This window comes from Athene noctua, chromosome 3 (genome assembly GCF_965140245.1).
Source record: "Athene noctua chromosome 3, bAthNoc1.hap1.1, whole genome shotgun sequence".
NCBI lineage: Eukaryota > Metazoa > Chordata > Aves > Strigiformes > Strigidae > Athene > Athene noctua.
In genome coordinates this window covers 7,631,532-7,657,146 of record NC_134039.1, presented here as the reverse complement: position 1 = coordinate 7,657,146, position 25,615 = coordinate 7,631,532, and the positions used below count along the sequence as shown (strand labels likewise).

Here is a 25,615-nt window from a genome sequence, read left to right as displayed (position 1 = left end):
TGTTAGACTGAGCTGCTACTTTGACTTCGGAGTAAGATACTGAACTTGGTTTTCTTCCCATTTTACTTCACACTGAAGGAACAGCAAAGGAATGTTTTCTAATACTACATTTAATAATATTCCTAAACTGAAATGAGAGTTTGCAAAAAAGGAGGGAACTTAAGAGAAAGCAAAGATCTCTTGCTTACTGTTATTATTGCTTCACTGTAGAAATACTGTCCGTTTGTGTCAGAGGACTACTCCCTGCTGTTATACTGTGCTTCGGGCATTATGAAGGGGGAATGGTTTTGCTACCTTTATCATCATTTATGTCAGATTTCTTTTTGTCAATGACTTCTTTCCAGATCAGAAACTTCATGATGAATGAAACCAAAGTGAAGGAGTTCATCTTGATTGGATTTTCAGACTTTCCAGATCTGCAGATTCCATTATTTGTCTTTTTTTTCCTGACTTACCTGGCCACCCTCACTGGAAATGTCCTGCTAATGACAATTATCAAGGTTCATCATCACCTTCACATCCCCATGTATTTCTTCCTTTCCATTCTCTCTTTTTCAGAAACTTGTTATACATTTGCTATCATTCCCAAGATGCTGATAAATCTAATAACAGAAGAAAAGTCCATTTCTTTCACTGGATGTGCTGTTCAGATGTTTTTCTTCATTGGCTTTGGAGGCACTAACTGTATGCTTCTAACTGCAATGGGGTATGACCGGTGTGTGGCTATATGTAAACCTTTACATTACAGAGTCCTCATGAACGACAGAGTCTGTAGTCAGCTGGTGGCCTTTGCAACAGTGACTGGCTTTACCTTGTCCCTGATAGATACTTACTTTATCTTCACGTTGCCTTTCTGTGGAGAGAAGGAAATTAATCACTTCTTCTGTGACATGGCTCCTGTCATTCAGGTAGCTTGCACAGAAAATAATGGAATCGAGACAGTGATTTTTATTTTCTGCATTGTGGTTGTGTTTGGCTCATTCTTATTGATTCTTCTCTCGTATGTTTTGATCTTCAACACCATCCTCAAGATCCCCTCTACTAAGGGCAAATGTAAAGCCTTCTCCACTTGTGCCTCACACCTCACTGTGGTTATCGTGCACTTTGGGTGTGCCTCCATCATCTATTTAAGGCCCAAATCTGCCTATTCCCTAGAGAAGGACACTCTGATTTCTGTCACTTACACTGTGGTGACACCCTTGCTGAACCCTGTGGTTTATAGCCTGAGGAACAAGGATGTGCACGTGGCCCTTCGGAAAAGCCTGGGAAGAAACCTGTGTGCATGGGTGAGGTGAAGGGAGCTCCTTGAAGTGCTGGTGTGAATGGGTTCTCCCCTCAGGTAGATGGCTTTTTCAGCACTTTGGTGCTGAAAAAAATGGGGTACAATACAACTCGAAACAATGCTGGATGTCAACGTGGATAATTCTGTGATAATCCGTAATAGGAGAAATGACATTAATAAAGCTGATGTGCAGCCACCACTAGCTGCCAGCTACGTTGCATACTGTTTTGAGCTGGTAAGGGACCTGAAAAGAATATTATGATGTACTGAAGAATAAAGAATTACCATAATACCTACAACATTTGGATAATTGGGTCTGTAAGAGAGTTTCACTTCCTTCATTGTCATTTCTTAACCCAACGTTGGCTTTCAGTTCAGAGCCAGAGATGATTTCTGCACACACAGATACACAGAAGAACTTAGACTAGAAGGGGCCTCTGGGGGTCACCTGGCCCAGCACTCCGTTTCTGAAGCAGGGTACCTCCTGACACACAAGTGCATCATCCTTGCCAGGCCCTGAGGTCACCAGTGTGTTCCTGAAGAATGACTCATTTACTCACTTTGTACCACCCTGCAGAGGGAAGAAGAATACTGGTTGTGTCTTTATGACCCAGGTGGGTGTAGAGCCATTCAATGAAGTATGAGTCTTCTTCAGCCCAGCTGAGGATGGCCTCTTCTCTGGGAACAAAACTCCGGGAGTTTCATCAGATTTATGACACAGAGTGCCCCTGGGCCCCTGAGAGGGTGGCTGTTATCTCCGTGACCATTTATGCTCCAGTCAGGTTGAGACTGCTGGAGAGCACAGCTGGGCTTGTGACTCTTCTCGGCCAGTTGGTGTGAGATTCAGGAACACCTTGCTCATCTGGAGTGTACTAGTTCTATGAATGCAGGGAAACAGACTGTCTCTCTTACACCTTCCACTCTACGTTGGTATGTTACCGTCAATAAACCTGAAGCATGGCCAGAGTAAACAACAACAGTGACTGTGACTTGCTCTTGCTGTTGTGATTGCACCCATCGTCTGGGTGGGAGAGACAAAGCTGTTGTTAAATCCAACCAGGGAGTTGATCTGTCTCTGGTTCTCCTCTATCAGCATCTGCTCTAGTTACGCCCCCCCAGCAAAACACCATCATACCTGAAGGTTGGTCTGGCTGCACACACCCATAGTAGAGCTTGAGCGAGCGGTATGTATCTGCAGGATGCAGATCCAACATCTTGCTCAGGGGCTGGGGCTCTTTCTGCTCATGTCTGAGGATTACTTCCACCTCCCTCCCTCAAGACCTTCTTCCCTGGTCGTATTCTGCAAGATTAGAAGTCCAAGAAGACCAAGTCACTTGGTGCCCATGTAAGTACATCTTTCCCATCTGAGAAAGCTGCTGTTTGTATCTCATGTTTTCCCTCCTGCACACGTGCAATCTAAGCCCTGCTAAAATCACCTTCTTTCTAAGCATATCACAAGCCATATTAGAACAATTCCAAGCATCCCTCAAGATTTTGCCCATTTCTTTTCAAAGATTGCTGCACAATATAGCCCTGACTCGTTAGCACAAGTGACTGAGGTCACTACAAGGAAGTTTATCTTTAATGACATTTTGCTTTTGAAATTATCTGTGAGCTTAAGCCCCCCTGAGATGGAGTTCTTGTCAATAGGTCTCCCATTTGGCTAGAAAATGTGCTCTGCCCGCTGATCTGTTCCCTTGGACTGACTAGGCTGACCCAAGCCAAGCACACAAGATGTGGGTGCATTTCTTTCCAGACCTGCCTTCAAATCACAGGGCATGATTGCCATCACAGGGAATGATTGCCATCACAGGGAATGATTGCCATCACAGGCCAGAACTGCAGGAGCTTCAGCTTCCACAGTTCAACAAAGGGCAGGTCCACAAGGGCATCTAAGCATCTAAACTACAGCTAACTTTTGGTATGCTGCACAATCAGGTGCTTTTTCCCCATCTCCACCTGCCCAGAGTTGGTTGCAGTTTTCTGAGAAGCAATCTCTGCTTGATTTGGTGTTTGGGGACAACCTCTAGGGTTTGAGGTTTGGTGTTTGGGGAGTGATTTCATAGTGGGTATCTGACAGGAGTCACTTCTTCCCTCAGATGGCAAGGGAAGCACGGCTGAAGAGCACAAGAGGAAAGGGAGGAGCAGCTGTAGGTGGAGAAGTGGATGGAAGAACACAGGAGGAAATGGCTGAGCAGGGAACTGAACCTGTGCTGAGTAAAGGGTGAAATCCCAGCTTCTGTCCAACAGCAACTGGGCAACAAGTGCTACAGCAGCAGCGGTGGCTGTGCCTGAGCTCCCAGGAACGCAACACACTGCCAGAGCCCGAACCGAGCACATGGGTCACAGCCCCACTCAGTGCTTGGGGCGAGGGAGCTGCGGGCCGAGGCTCTGCCTGCCCAAGCGGCACAGGGGAGGGTCCCGCGGACCCGGCGAGGAGCCGCCCGAGGCATCATTAAGGAGTCCACACTTCAGTGATAACGAGCCTGAGGGGGCTTCCGCAAGGGACACGGGTGACTCCCCAGTGCCATTGTTGGGCTGCGACACAGGCCACAGTGGGGCTTGTTAAAAGTTGAAAGAGTTCTTCTTTTCCAAAGCATTTACGCGTCTGCTGGTGACAATGTTAGGGGCTGGCAGCGCAGGGCCGCCAGACAGTGCTGGGTGAAGCCCCTGGGGCTGAGCAAAGCCAGCACAACAGCAGCCAGTTCCTCCCGCAGGCCGAGGACAGGTGATGAGCTCTGCTTCTCGCCTTCCCTGGCCACGGCCGCCAGCACCAGCCGCTCGGCAGCTCTGCCCTTCCACCACAGCCCCAGGGTCTCTGGGCAGGGCTGCTGCAGGCACGGGAACGCAGGCACGGCAGATGTGGTGCGGGGAGACGGACCCAGCATCTCCCTGTGACTCCCACCTGCCCCCTGCCCTGTCCCCTCTCCTGTGCAGGAGAAATACATCACTTCTCCTGTTTGCAGGCACACGCACAAATGCTTCTACACAACTATTACAATGGCATCTCGTTGGGAATTAATGCTCAGCTGATGCTGGTTTTACTCTGAATCCAAAAATGTGTTACTGTGGTTGGGACTGCTAAACTGCAGTCAGGATCCAGAAAGAAGGGTGACCCTTTTGGGGAGACCAAAACTGCCCCATTTCATTTCTTTGTGCATGAAAGGTGTAACACAGAGGGCTTTCCCCTCTCACTACCTCTAGCTCTTCCTCCGTCTTGGGCCAGCATTAAAGGCGGGACTTTGTCCTCTCCCGCCTTCCCGTGTTGCCCCTGATCATTCTCTCCATAGCTCCAGGATCCCCTTTTGTCCAAAACATTGAATCCGCAACAGTGAGCCACTGCTGAACCCTTTCCCTCTTTGCATTCGTTTCATTTCCTCCTTTGCATCTGTTTTCTCTCCTTTCACATGCCTTGAAGATTCTGAACACTCCTGGTGCCATTTTGAACAGGTCTGGATGTGCCCCCTCGGAGTCCCTCTGCCCTGCCAAAGCTTGGCTCTGCCCACAGCCCCGCTCACTGACCAGTCTCACTGTTTAGGTTACTGCCACAGTGCCCCGCAGAGTGGAAACAATCCCTCTCATCTGGAGATGGCTGCTTCTTCCCGTCACCCCCATGCCTGCAAAAGAGTGCTCTTCTTCTCACGTCACAGGGAATGGGGAACCACTTGCAGAGAGAACTGGAAGCCTCTGAGCTGACACAGCCATTAGCATTAGCTGGCTGTGGCCCAAGGGCTTTTCTGCCCTCCCCACCCAGGAAGGGCAAACACTGCTGGACTGCAGGACACTTGTTGTCTCTCTCATATTCCCCCTTGGGACCTTGCAAGAAGGACATGAAGATCCCTTTGCTCTTCCAGAAATATTCACCCTCGCCATCCCACACAGCCCGCGCCCATCCTCTGCAGGCAGATCCCTTCTTCCCCTCTCGGCTGCTTTCTGGACAAGTGAAACCTGAGCTGGAGGCAAGAGCTGCCCATCAGGGCCAGTTGCCCTCCAGGCAGGTTCCTGCCCCCTGCTTCTCAGCCAGGGCTGCTCTACAGCCTCCCTTTGCAGAGCTTTCTGCCTGTGCCGGGCTGCATGCCTTGGGCCACCCAGGAGGTGCTAGTCCAACGCACAGCACAAAGGGCCTCGTGTCCCACCCGGCATTGCAAAAGCTTTGATTGTACCCTTAGACCGCCGTGCTGGAGTTGGCAGGAGCCCTGCACGTGAGCAGCCCTTGCCTTGCTCGTGTGGGGCACGGGCTTTGCTTTCTTGTCCCTTGAGAGCAGCAGTGGCACGGCCAGGTGAGCCCTTTGCCTCGGGCGTCTCTTCTTACTCTTGGTCGTCTTCTTGTTGGAGCTGCTACGGGGGGGAAGCTGCTACGAGGCCAAGTGCTCTTCTCTCCTTTCCGTTCTCCTTCCTGCCCCCCTGTCCTGTGACAGCTCTCCCTGCAGCCCGTGCCTCTCCCCTCCAGCCCAATCCCAGTGCCACTCTTGGGGACAGGACCTCCTGCCCCATGCCGTGGCATTCCAGAGCCACAGGCTGCCCAGACATGGGTCCCATCCCGTCCTGCCTGTCCAGGCCAGTCACCACAGAAGGGTCGTTAGCAAAGACATATTAAGCAGTGACCAAACCTGGAGGTTGAACGTTTCAGTGCCAGCACCCATTCTCCCCTCCTCCATTCCAGTCTTGTCTCTTAGATGAAAGAAAATACCCAATATTGGTGCCGGGTGTGTGAGAGAGAAAGGCAGGGACTCCCCATGTGAGTTAAGTTTCACCAAGTCATTGACATTGTGAATGAGAAGCTGCACTTAGGTGATACGAATTTTCAAAGATCTGTGATGAAGGATGCTTAAAAACAAACCTTTGGTAAAAGGAACAATACCCTCTCTTCTAATAAATAAATGTATTTATTAGCCTTGGTTTTGTTTGACTTTCATGTAAGCTTCCTCATTTATCTCTTTGTACGTAGACCTTCATGGTACAAGGTTATTAGGGACATGGCTTAAACTCCTCTGGAGCCCAGGTGGGCAGCAAGTAACTTAAGTATAGAAGCTACAGTAATTTATTGTTACTACTATTAGTCTTAGAATTATTCTGGTGTGAAAGACTGAAAGTGTGAAATGTTTTCAGTCCCTGTGGCATTTCAAGGTATAATGTTGCACTTGGGAAAAAATCAGCTTTTCTAATGGATTAAGCTGTGATACTGTTATTTCATTCCTTTGTCTTACAATCAGTCTTTCCAGCAGAGGGTTTTTTTGCATAAATGAGAAGAGGAAATCAAACCCTCACAACAGAATGAACCCTGCTCAGATTTGCCAGTTTTCTGGATGTGCAGCTCGGGTGCTTCCTGGTGTTTTTCATCACATACCTGCTTACGTTTGCCAGAAATGTCACCGTTATGGTAAGGACTGACTCTACTCGCCCATTTATTTCTTTCCCTCTGTTTCTTCATTTTCATAGATCTGTTATGAGTCATTGTCCCTCGGGTGTTGGCAAATTTCTTAGAAGAAAGAAAGGCTGTTTCATTTATTGCTTGTCTTATGCAGATGTTTTTCTTCATTGGTGCTTCATGCTCAGTTTGTTTCCTTCTAGTAGCAATGGGTTATGATTGCTGCTTTGCACTACATAAGCTTTCAAACTCATTCTCATGAACGCCAAAGCCTGTACTCATCTGGTGGCCTTTTCAGCACTAACGGGCTTTGTGCTGTCTCCAAGAGACACATCTTCCATATTTCCCTTAGGCTCCTCTGGCCATAAGGTTAACCTCTTCTTCTGTGACACGGCACTTGGGATCATATGGCTTGCATGGAAACAAATGGAATGGAATTTCTCATGTTCAGTCTTAGCATGTTGGTTATATTTGGCTCATTCCTACTGATGCTGCTTTCTTATGGCTTCACCATAAAGAAAACTCCATCTACTGCAGAGAGGAATCAAGCTTTTCTTAGGTGCTTCTCTCATCTTGTTGTGGTTGCTGTGCACTTTGACTGTGTCTCCATGATACATTTGAGGTCCAAATTCGGATCTGTCTTGGATGAAGACCCTTTTCTTTCTGTTACTTCTACTGTGATGAATCCCTTGTTAACTCTGTAGGACCTGAACAAACAAGAACATGCAACAAGAACCTTAAGAAGACCCTTGGCAGAGAATAGTTTACTGCGAGTAAGTACATTCAGAGCTGAGTTGGAGAGCTAGTGTAACTCCTTGAGAACTCCTGACCCAAACCAGCAGCTGACAGCGTCATGGAAAGAAAAGGCTGTGGTATCAACTGTATCATGGGAGAATCTTGCTTATTGAGTGCATTCTGAGAATAAATGCTCCTCAGGAATCATTCTCATGCAAGAAAACCTTCAGTGAACAGAAGTTGGTAAAAACATGACTTCAGAGATACCTACAGCATAGTAGCGTTTGCCACTCTGCTGCTGAGGTGTCTACTTGAACACATTCTTAATTTTCTTTTCACCAGACCATTTCTGTCCCATCTAGAATGTAATCATTCTAGGACATCAACCTCCTTATGGGTGTTTTTTTTAGGAAGTGATTAGGAGAGGGATGCCAATACCATCAGGCCTGCAACAGTTGTCAATATGATCATACCAGTATGCTTGATCCATCTGTCTCAGATGTTCCCCTGCTCACTACTGATAGCATCCTGCTCTCTCCAAATCTTCCTGACTGAAGAAGTTGTTTCAACATGTGTTCTCTGATCAGAACGACATGTTTGCTTTATGGTCCTGATTAGGTTGTGGTAATCAAGGGCAGGGATGCTCAGCAGAAGTTTTTGGACAGTCCAGGTCATGATTTGCATACTTTATTATCCCATTCCTTGTCCCTCCAGTGCATTCTCCTCCCATTTAAACAACCTGCTCTCTTTTTGTCACTGGTGCCTGCTTTACTACCTCTGTTATGTAATTTGAGATGAATGATACTGTTATCTAGGCAATTTTGGCCCTATGTTGTATTACTCATATAACTTAACTATGGTTGGCCTTGGAAAATAACTTGTTACCAATACCTCCCTCCAATTATTTCTTGAATGCAATGATTTCTCACATAAACTGCCCCTTAACTACCTGAAAAATCCAGCCATTCTTCGTAATGCTTTCTGGAATATTTTTCAGCCTCTCACACTGTTAATTGCCACATTGGGTGATTCCTCATGCCATGGCCAGTAGTTTCCTAAGCCTGAGTTGGTTAGTTTAACCTCAGGGCAGGGCATAGTCTTCAGTCTACATGTGTCTGGAGTCCTAGCAGTTGCCATTGGGGTATTTCAAACACAGATGCAGGCCCAAAGAACCACTCTTAGAAGAGGCAGCACAGCTCTGGGGCTGAGAATTCACCATGTCTGTAACCTGAGGAGGCAGCAGAGGGAAGGGTTTCTTAACCTCCTCACAAACCAATGTCACAGAATTCTTCCTGATTTCTTCCTGAAAACTGGATTTCCTTGTTTCTCCATTGCACAAATTCTGCTGGTTTTGGCGGTTACTCCTTCATATACTTGTCTGCTCTTACCAACAGTATCTGTATAGTGGTGATAAGGGTGAATTGTTCTCTCCATTTCCCCATGTACTTTCCCTCTCTCCTTCGTGGAGATATAATATACCTTTGTCATTGTCCCTAGCATGCTGGAAAATTTGGTAAGAAAGCAAAAGGTCCTTTCCTTTATGGGACATGCTATCCAGCTGTGTTTTTCTTGGCTTTTGATCCATCAAATGCATGTTTCTAGCATCTATGGGATATTATTTTATGTTTCAGTCTGTAGGCCCTTGCAATTATCATGTCATCATAACCCACAGGTTCTGCCTTCTGCTGGTAACTTTTTCACGTGATCTGGATTTCCATTCTCAGTAAGAGAGACATGCATCATTTATCTTTCTGCAAGTAAAATAAAACTAACCACTTCCTCTGTGATCTGGCACCATTTCTTAAGCTTGCGTGTGATGAAATGGTCATTGTTATAATTTGTTCTTTGGCTGCATTTTGCTCCTTCTGTTTGATTCTGCTCTCTTCCCTTCTAATTCTCAACACCATCCTGAAGATCTGTTCCCCTGAGAGAAAGTGGAAAGCCTTCTCCGTTTGTGTATCTCACTTTACCATGGTTATTAACCACTTTGGATGTTACTCCATCACCTCCTTGCAGCTCAAACACAGGGTACATCCTGAATGAAGACTAATTCCATCACCTACACCGTGGTATCTCCACTGCTGAAACCATTGGTTTGGAGCCTGTGGAACAAAGATGTGGAAGTAGCTCTCTAAAAAAGCTTTCTGCTGAAAAAAAATTCTTGGGGGTCCATGAAATTTATCAAGGAGTAAAGATAAAAAAGCCTGTACAGATGGAAAACCTGTATTTCAGCTAGATGAGAGGTGTGATAAAGTCTTTCTCTTGATCAAAAGGCTTGAGACAAACAAAGGAAGAAGCAGCACGGGGACAGCAGAGAAGCAATGTAGTAGAGATGGGCAGCACAGACCCACAATGGGCTTCACAATGTTGGTTGGAAGTAGCAGCGGGCAGCTTTCCATCAGCAGAATATCTGAGGAGGGAGGGGAGGCATCAACTCCTGCTTCCACATGGCCTGAGACAGAGCAAACAGGTAAAGCAGAGCCGTTCAGGCATGTTTAGAGGCTAATTCGTGTCTCACAGACAGGCATCCTTCATGAGTGATGTGCAGTGCAGCCAGTTAGGCATTGAACTACTGCTGTGTCCCCTAGGTTGGAATAGAAGTCAGCCTCCTAGAAATGATTAGCTTGTATAATTAAAGGCTCATCCCCACAAACACAAAGGAACAGAATTAAGCAGGAGGAACAAGGGCAGGCAGGGAAACCCCAGTAACCTGAGCAGAGCCACCAGAGCACCATGACCTGGCTGCCAGAGGGTAGTGACCAGTTCCATTGTGGGGGGGGTGAGACCCACCAGGTGAATCCATGGGAGAGGGTCACTTACAGACTGCCTAGGAGTGTGGGACTCCTTATGGGGTCATGGGAAGAGCATTCTGAGATTGCGTGACACATTTTACAGGATAATTAGGAGAAGGTGGAACGAGAGGGATCAAGGTGCTTTAGGGAGGAACAATGGTGGGAAAAGATAGGGAAAATGGGATAAAAGAGGATGGCCACTTGTAAACAGGTTGCTGGTCACTGCCCTTCTCTGGCCATTCCTTGTACCTGGTCACCACATTCTCTCCTGTCTTATTAAACTCTGTTCCTGACTGTTTTCCTGGGTGAGGGGCTCTCTGTTCTCTGTGCACATGTGTATAAGGAGCTCTGACTGCCAACCATTGGTGAGGGGCCCCTGGGTCAAAGGGGACCATGAGTCTGAGGTGACAGCAACTGGGGAGACTGGAGAGCGTGCCTGTTACATGGATATGGGTGTGTGCATGTCAGTGCATAGTCACTAACAAATATCAAGCTGGACTGGCCATCAGTTAGGGTAAGAGATTTGACAGCCAGGTATTGGAGTGGCTGTAAGTCTGGATGATATTGGAGAGGCCAAAGGACCTGACAATCAGATGCTGGAGTAACCAAGAAGTCCAAGCCAGATACTGGAAAGACTGGTCAGCTACCGGGAAGGCCAGTAAGACTGGACAGCTAATGGAGTGACCTGTTGTTTGTGTGAAACCAGGAGACCAGGCAATCCAGGAACCAGTTACTGAATAGAATAAGCATCTAAGGCCAGTTAGTAAAGGGATCCGTAGGGGGCCTGTATGTGTGCATGTGTGTAGGTCTGAGTACCAGCAACTGGAGTGGGACCGCAGCTCGTGGGGTCTTTTCTGTCCAGGCACCAGAAACTGGGGAGATCAGGGGATCTGAGGGCTGATTGGCTATCTAACATCAGCTATTGAAGGGATCCATATTTTCATATACATATGCAAACACATATGAGAAAATATTTATATATAAATATACATGTAAATACAAAAAAATGTCAATATTGTACTATTTTACACACAAAATCTTGAGACCCTGCTTTGAGCTGACTCTTTCCAAGTTGCTCCCTCTCGTATTCGCCTTATGATAATACCCATATGATAATGGCTGTCAAGACCTGCCTGCATCAACATAACATTAGAAAAACTAATTTTCTTTCAGTTATGGTCTCATATCTCCCCTTGGGACTGTGCAAGAAGGACACGAAGGTCCCTTTGCTTTTCCAGAAACGCTTACCCTCACCATCCCTCACAGCCCACACCCCTCCTCAGGGGGTAGACCCCTTCTTCCCCTCTCAGCTGCTTTCAGGCCAAGTGCAACCTGAGCTGGAGGCAGTTGCTCCCTGTCTGGGCTGATTGCCCTCCAGGCAGGTTCCTGTCCCATCCTCAGTGATTTGATAATTTGCAATAGGGTTACTTTACATTGCACCGGGGTCTGAGGCTCGCTGAACTGTCCACTTGAACTGAAGAGCAGCAGGAAGCATGTTCTTGCTATTTTCCTTAGCAGAAAGGACAGAAACTCTCTCTTTCTACCATTGTTTCTTTTCTATGCAATAGAATAAACCAGAAATAATGGTGGCTCTATTTTACTCTAATAAACTGCTCATGACACATTGTGGTGCCATGATGGGGAGTGGGAAGCAGAAGAGCTGAGGGTGTCCTCTCCTGCTTCTCCAGCTGCAGTCACTGTCTTTGTAGAAGATGACAGATCACACAGATCTAAATGACTCATTTCCCACCGATGTTTAGCACCTCTTTATCTACAAGAAGCCAACCATTTCCTTTACCAGATGGCATTCTGCCAAACTAAATGAGACAAGATTTTCAGTCTTTCTCCTGTAAGGGAGTCCTCACATCTCAGTCATCGGTGCAGTCTTTTTCTGCACTATGGTTTTGGGTTGTCTTTTCTGACCAGAGATGCTTTAACCACAAGAGGATTACAGATGAAGCAGAGCCTGAGCCCCATCTTGTCTGTTTCTTTTAGGAAACACATTTCCCAAAGTTTATCATGCTCACAGGATGCAAATGGTCCATATACATCCTGTGACCAGCTTTCACAGTCATTTCCAGCAGATGAAATTATTGTTCCAAGCAGCCCTTTCGGCTATTAGTCTTCCAGGCTCATGGCCTTCTATTTTGTGCTATTGATTTTTTCTGGTTTGTTGAGTTTTAGGAGTCATTATGCACAGTCAGCTTGATGGTCTTACTCACTCTAGCTTGCTGGCCCGAGTATTTCTTTACAGAACAGGCTGTTAGGCGTTGGAATGGGCTTCCTAGGGAGGTGGTGGAGTCCCCATCCCTGGAGGGGTTTAAGAGTAGGGTTGACCCAGCGCTGAGGGATCTGGTGTAGCTGGGAACTGTCAGTGCCAGGTTAATGGTTGGACTGGATGATCTTCAAAGTCCTTTCCAACCTAGATGATTCTGTGATTCTACTCCAGAAGGTCTGACACATTTATTTCACTTCCTTAGCTCTTTTGAAGACACATGTTGCCTCAGTTGTGGTATATTACATGCCTAGATGAGCAGCTGTGAGATTTAGGGATGCAGCTAATTCTGCTATGGGTTTTTCGAGTTTAAGGATTGTTTTGGTTCCTTTGTTTGCTTGTTTTTACTTTTGTAATAGTGTGTTTGTGGTTTAGTTTTAAAAAAAACCCTTGTAATTGAAAGGATCCGAGCCATGATATCTGACTTTGCATGGGGCTTTATGAGTACAGTAGCGATTCACGAAACTTATGTATGACTATTGATCTGTATTTTGGAAAAGGCCTATTTTTCCAAAAGGGAAGATGAAAGTGTAAGATCAGCTTACATGGAGTGTTGAATTATAACAGATACTCCCATCTGAAAGGTATTACAGGATTTCACATCCTATGTAAAAAAGTTTTTGTTCTAATTTGCAGCTTTAACATATTCATAAACTAGGTTCTAATCTTTTACTCTTGGATAGACATTTTTCAGTACTCTCCTACAATAACCTTATTTGTCTTTAGCAAGGATAAAAAATGCAAGATCATTTAATCTCCTGAGGTATGACAGAAACTATATATGACTGTTTTTACAGACAGCCCGTCACTTCACCTATTCCAAACAGATCAGATCCTTCTTAAAGTTTGGTGATCAGAACAATGCTGCGGAGTTTTCTGGATGTGGTGTCACTACTGCTTTATGTACCAGCACTTAATTTTCACTACCTTTGCCCTAGACCCTTCCTCTGATGTTTACTGGTACGAAATCTTCACAACTACAGTATATTCCTAGTTCCTACTCATATTCACAGGAAATATTACTAGGCCCAGGTCCTTCTATTTCTGAGCCCTTTCTAATTCAGAAAGTTCTGGCTACCAGTTCCCACATATGTGGCCTTGCCATTTGCATTACTGAATATCACGCAGTTTTGATTTTTCTATTCCTTAAGAATTTCAGGAGAATGAACTGTAGCCAGATTTGCTTGCAACAAATTAAAAGAACTCTGTGCTTTTGATTCAGTCAGGAAATCTTCTTCCTCTTTACCTTCAACATTGTGAACTGGCAAACAGCGTTTGTAGCCTTCCAGATCTTCACAACAGATTGAGATGCAGCACAATAAATTATGTATCAACTAAATAAACAACAAGGTCTTCTTCCTGTGAGTCCAGAAGTTTGTTGGAGTCAGCTACCTAGATCAAAAACCTGTTGAAATTATCACATTTATGCCAATTTTTAATATTTCAACAGCCAGAAGTTTCCTCACTCTGTATAAAGGTCAGTTAAGAAATGGAGAAGAGACAGCACTTCTCAGCTGACAAGTAGTCATGCTACAATAGGATGACTATACAGGTTTTCTGTTAGAATTCTATCTTACTTTCTTCATTTAAGAACTTACATATGGTTTCTTTTAAATGGTTATAATTTCTGATTGTCTGGAGCAATACTCAAATATTATAATACGCAATAAATAAATTAAAAGGATATAGTTATACAGATGCTTATTTATCTTAATGCCTACATGAAAACATACCATTCAGAGGTGCTGGTTGCTGACTTGCCTCCTTTAAGTCAATGAAGAACCTCTGAAAGTTGAAAACCTTTAATTTGGTGCCTAAGAGAGGATGTAGAGTGGAACTTTCAAAAGCTCCAGAGTTATTTTGGTGCACAAAGCTGATGGATCATTTAAGGTATTTACAAAAAAAACAGGTTTTACCAATGACACTTCCCTAAACAAGCACACTTGTGGAAAAACAAAACAAAACAAAACAAAACAAAGCAAAACAAAAACCCAAAACAACCAAACCTCCCAAAACAGGTCAGGTTGATTTTTAGTAGAGTTTAGTTTCTGGAAACCTTGGCTGTTTTTTTGATATTTTGTATTTAATAGATTTTTTTAATGTTCTATCTACATAGCTGATCTAGTATTTTAAAGTTCTAAGCTTCTTTTATTAATTTAGATTAGTCATTTTGATTTTAACATTGATATAAACAATAATGTTTCGTTAATTTTCTTTGTAAAATGAAAAATGGAAGCCTAAGTTTCAGTTATGCAGGCCCAGAAGTACAAAGGAGGGTAAGTTCATACTCCTGCTCGTTTTTAGAATGCTTTACACTCCTAACACAGGGTAGTATACTGTATGTAAGCCTCACGCTGATCACTCAGGTGGTAATGTGTGTGCATAATCTATTTGTGTTCCATTCATCACGTTTGCTAAATTGCAAAAATTACCGGAAACTCCAGACATCCTGCTTTCGTCATGCACATTTAAGGTTTCACAACCGTGGAAATGTTAAAAAACATCATGAAGAGGGGTGTAAAACTCCTCAGATAATCTATTCTCCTGCTTCTTTTTTCACTAAGAAGTCTGTCTGTCTGCCTTTCTACTCCAGGTAGAAACACTGGTATTTATTTCAGCATCAACCAAGTATTATGCTCTTGCTCTAGAAGAACCTGTCTCATGGTGTCTGTTATGCCATTTACAAAATTTGTTATATGTTACAAAATTTGCCCTAGACAATTCTTGGGATAATAGCGATATTCCAGCAAAGCACTGCCCTACCAGGATAACCAAGAATTGCTGTTCTCCAGAGAAATGCAGACTCACAGGAGGCACATGGACACAGAGCAGGTGGACAGTTTCTCATGCAATGAAACATATCCTCCCTCCTTGGCTAACCAGGTCTCCCCGTCATTTCTTTTCCTCTGTAGGATTGTTTGTTCCCCTCAAATAAAGGTAGTTTCTACAGCTGTGTCCATCTCCGTGAGGCAGATACATGAAATGTCTTTTCCTGAAGACTCACTTTATCACGCAGTCTCAAAATCTGCGTGTCACTGTATGCTCTCCCTCTTGCCATAGATCTGGAGAAGAAATGAAGAATAAAGACAATTATTCCAGAAATGAACCTAAAACATTAATGCCAGAAAACTGAGTGTAGGAAAATTTCTTCTGAGATGTAGCCTTTGTCAAGAGATCCTTCATGTTTGGTGACATAGATCTCCCAGGCCAAACAATCACTTTGGGAAGGTGACATGGAAGGCAAGAGCCAACACCCTGACATATTCTAGTCAAGAATAATTCTAGTAAGCTTGCTTCTTTTCATTGAGAGCACAATTAAGGAAGCACAGCTTTAAAATGCAATTCCACCTTCTGGTTTGCTTTCAGCACCTTCCAGAAACTGAAGTGTGACCACAAATCTGCCTCTGAACACAGCTGCCTGAACTAAAAGGCAGCCTCAAAGCTATAAAAAACCATTTTTTGCAAGTCTTTGTTTCAAGCCTGAACCCAATGTAATCAGGAATTAAACACCATCTATCCAAAAGAAGAAGAGTTTTAATGAAAAGAGAAATGTTCTACAAAAGTGCCTGCGTTTTCTTCAGTGATGGCAGAAAAAAAATATATGCCAATCAGGGAGGGGAGAAGTGAGGTAAACGGGCAGAAAGAGAACATAGCAATGAGTGAAAGAGGAACATTTTCTTGTCAGTACTGTGATTGAGGAAGCTCACACGTATCTTGATGTCTCTGTTGCTTGCTTTGTGTCTGCCAGTGTGAGGAAACCCCCACAAAGGGGTAGATTTTCTTCCTAGCTTAGGAGCTGCAAATGCTAGATCTTTTTCTACCCTTTTGTTCTGACTCTTTTCTTTTTACCAGCTATGACAGAAGAAATAACATATGCTAATCTGAAATTTGAAAATAGCCATGAGCTGGACAATATCAGAGAGCCTGAAGATACTAAGGAAAAAGGTGTAGTATTTACGAAGCTTTTATGATTTATTCTTGCTAAAGTAGATGGGATGGGAAATACTTTTAATTATATGCCCAAGGAGCTTTGTTAACTTTGTTACTATCAGAAAAATTATGCTAGCTATAAATATATCCTGGGTTTTGTTGCTTTCATTTCTGTCTGAACTTTCTAGAGTTTGGAAGGTATACTTGAAATAGTGATCTTATTATTTCACAGGGAAGCATATTGCTGAGTGTTATACTAAGATCCACAAATAATCCTAATTGTCTAAACCTCAGGTTAATTTGAACTAATTTTTAAAGTGGATCAGTTCCATTTAATTTTCCCATGCGTTGGATTCAAGCTTAGAATTGAATTAGCTTTAACTGACTCAATTTATTTCACTTCTGAAGTTCTAGCTGAATTAAGGCACTGGTCTTTGAAATGTTAAGGGCTGAATGCATTTTAAATATTATATTTTAAATACTAATTTTATATTAATTTTCCTTAATTTGTGTTACATTGCAAAGATGAGCTCTAGATTCGAGTGGTGCAACTCATGGGAACAAAGAACACAGAAAGCACTAGCTGTTTGTGAGGTCAGGCTCTGGAGAAGAGGTTTACAAATAAGAGGACAAGTTGCTTATGATTCAGAAGGAATTATCTGGGGAATTCTGTATCAAAGAGCAGTAGTTTAGAACACTGGTTTTTGAACATATGTTATGGTTTCCGAACATATGCCTTTTGAACATTAAGTTATGGGTTTGAGCATTGCCAAAGTATAAGTCAGGATCTGAAAAAAAACAAAAACCAAAACTGAACTGGTTTCATGTCAAGCTCTGGGCTTCCTTTCCTTTAACATCCAACAACACCAGTATCCTCATACGACTCCAGATGTCCTGCTTCTGTGTCCCACAGTAGACAACGCATATTTTGTAATGCAAAAGCACCATTCTGAGAGGGCGAGCACAGTCTGTGCTTTATTTCACAAACATCAAATTGAAAAAAACCACAGTGAATAAATATGTCCATTCTAGGACAGCGGGAATACGTACAGGAAGGAGGAACCAGCCCAAGGTCCAGTTAGCTGAGCTAGATGTAGCAAAAGCAACGTGACATTACATTATACAGTGCAGGGAATCATTACCTAAAGAAATGCTTACAGCAATATTTTAATTAAAACAGTTAAACTCATATAAGTTTATTTAGCAGTCTGCCCTAGGGAGTAAAATTTCTATTACTGAGGTTCTCCAGGCACCTAATATTCAGCTTCAGAGCATGTACAGAAGCAGTTTGACTTTAAAAAAATCCATATGTCCAGCAGTCAATTCACCTTTAAGTCCTGTTAGGATCTACGATGTATGTGATCCTCCTGGGCAGGGTCTATCACTGAGTGCATCTGCTCAATACCCATGAAATTAGACTTTGGAAAATAATGCAGAAGGGAGATGTTCTTTCTCTTCGTGAAGGGCCTGGGTATTTCTCTTTTATGCAATACCAAGCAGTTAGAGCACTTCCTTAGACCGAGGTTGCGTTCTGTGATGACACGCAAGTGCAGGGAGAGTGGCAGGAGTAATCTATATTTAGCGAGGCTTTTGTCAGTGTCTCTTAGAGTATTATCATTTTAAAGCTGAGGAAACTATGGGCTGGATGGTGGACTGTTAGGTGGAATGAAAACTTGCTGGACCACCGGGATCAAAGGGGAGTAACATTCTCAAAGAGGGTTACAACATTCTGCCCAGCAGAGCTTCACCACAGAGGCTGACCACAACATATCTGTACGAGAAGCAACCTGCATCATTTCTGTTTGTATTCCCTTAGCTTGACACACTAAATTTCAGTTCCCACTCCTTCAGCAATTCACACCCCAACCTTAGATACTCTCTTCCCCTTTCTACACTAGCAAATTCCTCTCCACATTCCCATTCTACTGCGTTTATTGGATTAAGTCCAGCTGGTTGCAGCTCTCCACAGAGTCCATAGAGTGGCAAGTTTAATACCTGCCTTAGATTTAGTGCCTCCCTGAAAAACAATGCTTTTTGTCCCTCTTTTCATTCATCTTAACCCAGGACACTTTCTAGCTCCTATAAACAAGGTCTCTTTTGGACGATCTACATGCATAAAATGTCCTTTGGTCAGGAAAATCTTGTTCCTATTTCTCCTCATTGAGCACTCATCTCTATATCTAGGCTGGAACACTTACTACAGAAAAAATCACTATGAATACCTAGATAGAAATCTCAAACTACTGTAAAGTACCGGGGCAGTTTACTGTAGCACTCAGATAACCAGATTACCACAGAAAGTTGCTGCACATCACAAATTACCGCAACCATACAGTGTGTATTTTCAGCTTTGAGCAAGCAACTTTTCAGACTTTGCAATATCTTGCTTTCTGGGTATCTTTCTTGCCACAGTTCACAGCCTGTGAAAGGACCAAGGCTGTCCATGTTCTCCACTGAGCTGTTGTGGTCTCTCACTCCCTTACTTTGTTTGGGCATTTTTTGCTGAGTACAGAGTCGCTGCTGCAGGAAGACACAACTGTAAAGTGAAAGCAATTCTTTATTGACCAGTGCACCACAAAGATGGCTGCAATTTAATGAGGCTAATGTGCTCACCATTCCCTTAGTATCACACCTCCATTTCATGATTGAATTCCTCCCAGGGCCTCCCAGTTCGTCCCGCTCTTGCTCGCCAGTAGTCCTGATTTTGTTGACGCTGTGCCTGGCACTGCTGATGGCGCTGGTGGCCCTGGCAGTTTTATGTAAGTACTAAAGCTTTTCTGTTTGCTGGGGGGCTCAAGCTACTGAATAACATCAGACTGACATCTCCTTCAGGTGCAATTTCTGGTGCAGCTGACAACGGACAGCCAGGCAAACCAGCCATTTCCCCTTGCCGCAGCATCTTTGTCCTCTTGTCAACGTGATGAGGCTAGAAATGAGCAACGTGCAGGGGAGCTGGAAAGGGGTGGAGTAGGACATTCACTGATGCTCTGGCTGCTATTGTCTGGCCTCCTAAAAAATGTATCTACAATCCTGCTGTACTGACTAATGATGGAGCAAATTCCTCTTTGATAATGCTGGATCTGAAGGGAGAAGCTTTGTGTCACAGTAAACAGGTTGTGCCCATTATCTCCCATCTGCCAAAATCCCACTGGGATCCAGAGCTAAAATTCATATTTTTAGGAAAAAAGCACAGCTTGGAAACCAATATAAGAGAAAGATGCACACTGGAAATAGATGATAAAAAGTGGCACTTCTGTTTTGTTGATCATTCACAGCAAATTAATAAGAAATCCACTATGCAAATAGTTTCTATCTCAGCAGCCTTTACGTGCAACTCTTCAAGGAGGAATAACATGTATCCCAAATGGTTTATTTATCCCTAATGATATAGTGAGAGATTCCCGATCTGCATCCCACCTTTTCTGAAGGACAGCACTGGAAAATGTCTCATTGTGAATTTCAGTTTTCCAGATTCCCAAGGACTACAAAACACAACTTAGAGAACTCAACATGACAAAGAATGAGCTGCATGCAAATCTCTCAAAGATGCTGCAAGAAATAGGAAATCAGCTGTGCTTGGAAGCAAGAAAAGGCCTTAAAAATAATGGTAAATCGACAAGTTTGATGAGGGTTTATTTTTCAGCATGGCAGGGAAGGAAATGAGATGGGTCTTCTGGGTCTAACTCAGGTCTGCCTCCTCAGGTGAGCCTGTGTCTCCTCAGATGTGACCGCCAACACGTAGGCAATGAGCGTGTCTGCCTCCCGCAGCGCCCAGAGAGAGGTGCCCAGCCCGGCCATATGTGCACGGGTGTGGGACCTGGCAGGGGCACCAGGGGTTCAGGGTTTAGATTCCCTAAGAACAGGGTTCTGCGAGATGCCTTCTAGGCATGACAGTTCCCTCAGCACTAACAACATGCTCACCTGCACCACATAGACCATTTTACAGTGGTGCCTGAGAATAAAGAACTTACTGCACTCTATATAACCTTCAGCCCACACAGAGGAATCTCCTAAAGTCAGGAGTGATGTGTGGTGAAGCAAGGCTAAACCAAGCTGGGAGCTCACTCCCTGTCTCCTGACTGTGTGCAGTGCAGGGCTGCTTCTGAAATCGGTTTGCCAAGCTCAGTAATTTAAGTGAGATCTGACAAGGAGCTACTCTGAGCAGCCGGGGCATTGGGCACAGGGATCCTGTTGTGCCTGTCAGGAAATGGGTTTCATTTGTCCAGATATTGTTGCAGAGACAAGCTAAATTTGAGGTCTCTGTCTTAGTCAATGAAGAGAAATTGGTGGTGCAAGAACACAGTCTGCTTCCTGACAAGAAAAACACCTGAAATGACAGGAAAAGGATGCGTGAGACACACTTATTTCTGTCCATTGACTAAAATGGGAATCCAGTTGCCTTGAATTTGTAGACTCCTAAAGTGAGGCAAAATAAATCCCGTTTGCAGCACCTGAACCTCCTCCCAGTGCTAAAGGAATGGGAGAGACAAGGGATGACTCAGGTTGCATCTCTGTCATTACCTGAACTTTGTGGGACCACAGTGGGATTCCCACTGGATGAGGACTGCCTCAGATATCCTCAGTCCCTACGGATCTTGTTGTCACAGGCCACAGTGATGTTCTGTGAGGGACAGCCTGGGAACAGAAATGACATGATGGTTTTCCATTTCCAGGCCAGAACTGTGTTCTCTGCCCTGCAAACTGGAGGTGGGAAGGCGGAGATACCTGTTACTATCTCTCTGAGGAAAAGAAGTCGTCAGAAGAGAGTCGCCAGTTTTGTTCCTCACAAAACTCTACTCTTCTTCTGATAAAAGATGCCGCAAAGCGGGTATGGACTGGATTCTAACTCTGTTTATCACGGGTGAAGTTCATGCACCCTGTCAGCTCCGCACCTCACACACAGTTTTCTTAAATGGCTCCGTGAGCAGGAGATTTTCTACAGTGAGTAGGTTGTCCTGGGCAGTGCTAAAGTCATCGTCACACAAAGCACAGCCCTTCCAACTGGGAGGACTGGTGAAAGCGGGTTCATGGCTGTTTTGCTGTGGGCGATGTTCTCACGAGTTTCACAAGGATTACAGATCCATACAAGGATTTGGGAAGATGATAGTGCAAAAACTTTTAACCTTCTCTCCCCACACACAAAGCCTAGTCCTCCCCATTTTGTAGATGTTCTTTCCACAAAACTTGATCTCATCTTTTTAATCAAAATGAAAACACTTGGCAGCAGGCTGCTGAAATGTGGACTCACCTTTTAGTACATGACAACAAACTGAGGTGGGAAGAGAAAACGCCAGGTGTCGAGTGAAATCCTGCTTTTCCCTCTGCGTGCCAGCAGACATATTGAAGACCAAGGGCAGAAAAGATCTGCCAAGACCTAGAGTCACGGGTGGGCCTGCCTGCTCCCCAGCACTCGGCAAATGCCAGTTCCCCTCTCACTGAGCTGCAGGCCATAAGGATTCTCCCACAAGTAAAGGGAAGCAGCTTTATTCTCACGTTCCCAAACTGGTGACAGCAAAGCTTGTGAGGTGCAGTCTGCTCTAGCTGTCTCAATCACGGCACTGAGAGAGAGGTATGAGGAAAAACAGAAAATGGAGAAGTGCCCTGGGTGTGACCATGGTAAGAGAAGGAAGGAAGAGAACAACAGAAAAATAGAATTCAAATCTTCAGAGATTTCCCTCAAGTAACAGTGAGAAAGGCAGCATTATAGAGGTTTACATTCTTACCTGTTTGTCTCAGAGCGTTTTTTAAGAACAGAATATCGCTAAGTGCTTAACTTTAAGGTTCCTTCTACTTGTCATGGTCCAGCTTCTGGCAATAAGTCAACGATGGTAGAGCCAAATGTGAAGGTTCAACAAATCAAACCCAGGAGCTCCCTGCAGACTCTTCTTTTCTCTGTTGCAAATGCTAAGGACAGAGTAAAGGGGGAGGAAGGACTCATCACTAAAAGGGGGAGAATGATCCAGCGGGGGACCCAGAGGGTTTAAATCAGGTTGATGAGGGTGACATTGCTCTTCAGAGCTAGAAGTCTATCTTCTCTCCAACTAAAACCAGCTCTACTCTCATGTCTCCTTTGACGCTAGGCTTACCCTTTCAGTACAGAACTTGTCCTGACAGGTTAATGATTTGTGGTATTTATGTTCTTTAAGAAACTTCCATCAATGTTTTCTAATTCTGATCCTAAATATTTCTTTTTAATATCTTCCTGAATATCTGTTTTGAATTGTCCTTACCCTCCATAGGATTTGGTAAAAAAAATTCCCAGAGAAGATTATTGGATTGGATTAACATATAGAGCTGAACAGAGAGACTGGTATTGGGCAGACAACACACCTCTAACAGGAGAACTAAAGCCTTGGTAAGTGGGCAGCTTTCCCACAGTACATGAACTTGGTCCTTACCCACACTCAGCTCCCAGTTTCTCTGACACAAAGGACACACTGAGCAGCCAACTTCTATGCAAATTTCTCTGTATTCTGGGTCTTATTCGTGCATTTGAGATCTTTTTGGCCTCACCAGGAACTGCTGGGAGGGTGATCTAGGTCCTATTACTGGGCCAAAAAAACAGTACCTGCAAAGCTTATTTCTGCAATTTATTTTCAGGTTGACCACAAATGTCACATGTTTCAGTTGTATTTAACATCTAGTTTCAGGAAAAAACTGCAGGAAAAATCTGCAACGGAAAGGTGCTTCATGTCATGCTTTTGTTTTTCTACTTTTTTATTGTTATATAAGACACTATTTAATCTGTAGACCCATTTCACTTCAGTTTAACATGTTATTTCAGAAATACAATACATCTTTTTTTGTGCTTTCAAACGTGCTTTGTCAATTTTCTTTTCCATTATTGGACATGTCCTTTCAACATTTCTCTTGAAGCAGCCATTGACACCCTTCAGGCAGTACCAGGAGCTAGTGTTTCTTACTGTCAGGTACAAGAAATGGTTTAGGATGCACTTAGAGTCTGCTGGGGGTGCTTGTTGCCATGTTCAGGACGGGGTCAGCCTCCTAGGAGTTGGTGCACGATGTCACTAAATGTTTTATTTCTCTGTTGGGGGTATATATTCTTCGTGTAACCCACAGAAGTAATTCTTGCAAAGATGGCTCTTTTTGGAAGGGGCAAGGATGCACCATTTGAATGAGGTGAGATGGAACAATAAAGACTTTTCTTTCCTAGGTTAAGGTATGCAAGCTCCCAACAACAATGTCCATATTATTATTATAATTCCATAAGTACCAGGTACTGTACAGAGCAGCTTCAGTATATCTGTGAAAAGCCCGCCATCCAGTTACAGCGAGGTGACAGCCATTGGCAGGAGGACTGGTTTGTCAGACCAAAATGATGACAAGAAGCTAGAAGACATTCTGCCAGGTTGGAATTTTTTTTTTTTTTTTTTTTTGCTGATTATCCCATGAGAATTGAAGTATGTTGGATTGGACTAATACATTTCCCTGTTTTCATTCCTTCATACCACAGAAATGGGCATGGTGACGGGCTCCAGGAGCCACCCAAGTCTGTTGTTCCAGATCTAAAACTGCCAAACGATTCCTCACTTTTAACCAGCACAAGTAATGAAGTAATGGACAAAATGGCCAAAAGTGGTGGCCAGGAAAAAAGCACAGTGACAAGGCAAGCACGTAAAGATACTGCTCCTCTCCCAGCATCCGCTGATACTGTCCTGATACCACTTGTCAGTTCTTACCTGTTCAGCTGTAGCACAAGTGATGAGGATTAAACCCTTCCATTCAGGAAACACTACTGATGTCTTCTTGATCTGACTGCTTTAACACCCTACTGGCCTGGAGTGTACAACACACAAACACACTCATCCTCAGAAGGTGGCCAAAGTGTTCCTCACTGTATTAATACTCCTATTTGCTCTGGGATTCACAGTCCTCCGAGGGCTTGTGCAAGTGGCACAGGAGAAGGGGCCCTTCTGCTGTGCATGCCTAGGCCTCTTGCATGCTTTATACTTCCTTCTACCACTGTAGGTCCCATTTTATTTTCTTCTCTTTTTTTCTCTTTCGTTTTTTTTCCTAGTAATAATTCTGCTCTATTTTTTACTTTTCTAATTTCCTACTTTTCTGATCTATTGCAAGATATGCGCTAGGGTTCAGTCAGAGCCATGAACAGAACCTTCTTTTATGTCTCACTCCACAGCTCAGTACAACAACAGTCAGGTTCAAATCAAAAATCTCGGTCCCATAACACTGTTTTGATTTGAGCTAAAAGCCCACAAATTCCTAGCTTGGGGGTCCCCTCTGGAGACTTGTGTATTCCTGGTGGACTGTGTCCCAGATTATTTATTTTGGATCATCTACCACCGGCATAGCAGGTGGGCTGCTAAACATTAGTCAGCCCCTTCAGGAATGAGTAATTCTAGTTCTAGTGCCTCACTGATCTCAGCACTACGCAGCAGTTTCTGATCATCAACATGAACATTTTGGGTGTTATTTTCAAACACCAATTTCACGCTCTGAAAATCTTAGTGAATTGCTCTTTGTTTCTGCTCTTTCACTCACCACTTGCATCTCTAACGTAACCTCTCCTGGTTGCTCCTCTCAGCCGCTCTCCTGGCTGTTCCTGTCTCTGGAGGTGAAAATGCAGCGTGCTCCCGTCCTGCAGTGCAGACACAGCCCTGCTGACTTCCCAGAGTGTCTCTCAGCATTCATACCAGCTGCACTGAAATATGAAATCTCACGTAGAGGTATCTTGAATGTATTTATGGTGTGGCCATTCTTGATAATGAAGGCCTTTGCTGTAATTTGCCAGGAAAGCTAAACAAGAAAGATAAGGAAAAAAAAAAAGAGTCTGATCTTGATTCCTCATACATTAGAGTAACTGTGAGGAAACAGGAAAGATATTTCCAGGATGTTTTTCATTAATGGGGCATGCCTAAGAGCAGATGGGAAAATCCTCGGTGTTTCTGCAGTTTGCTGAAGACAGACATGACCTGAGATTGACAGCTCCCCACGCAGACAGGCACTCACAAGGCTACATCACAACTTGCTGTGGCCTTGATCTTTTGGGTCAATTTAGTGCCAGCCCAAAAGCAGTCTCTGGTGCAGCAACTGGATTTGTAACTGTAAAGGTGGGTGAGGTTGCTGTACAGATCCACGGTGCGCCATGCTACTGAAGCAGACGGAGCTTGCTGCTTCTCCTCAGAAAACAATGACTGAAACACCAAAAAAAAAAAAAAAAAAGAAGAAGAAAGAAAAAATCACCCCCAGGGAAG

The 25,615-nt window shown here is 44.1% G+C and overlaps 2 protein-coding genes across 2 annotated transcripts; both read left to right on the top strand.

Moving 5' to 3' along the window:
* Positions 1–356: 356 nt before the first annotated feature.
* On the top strand, positions 357–1,295 carry LOC141958356 (olfactory receptor 10T2-like). The gene has a single exon (XM_074901145.1). The coding sequence runs from the start codon at positions 357–359 to the stop codon at positions 1,293–1,295; it is 939 nt and encodes a 312-aa protein (XP_074757246.1).
* A 15,025-nt stretch (positions 1,296–16,320) lies between these two features.
* Positions 16,321–24,352, top strand: LOC141958448 (C-type lectin domain family 12 member B-like). The gene is made up of 7 exons (XM_074901229.1): positions 16,321–16,397; positions 19,043–19,141; positions 19,846–19,989; positions 21,056–21,210; positions 22,622–22,737; positions 23,557–23,751; positions 23,857–24,352. Exons 2-6 carry the CDS (start codon positions 19,114–19,116, stop codon positions 23,720–23,722), a joined length of 609 nt encoding a protein of 202 aa, XP_074757330.1. The 5' UTR covers positions 16,321–16,397; positions 19,043–19,113; the 3' UTR covers positions 23,723–23,751; positions 23,857–24,352.
* The last annotated feature ends 1,263 nt before the right edge of the window (positions 24,353–25,615 follow it).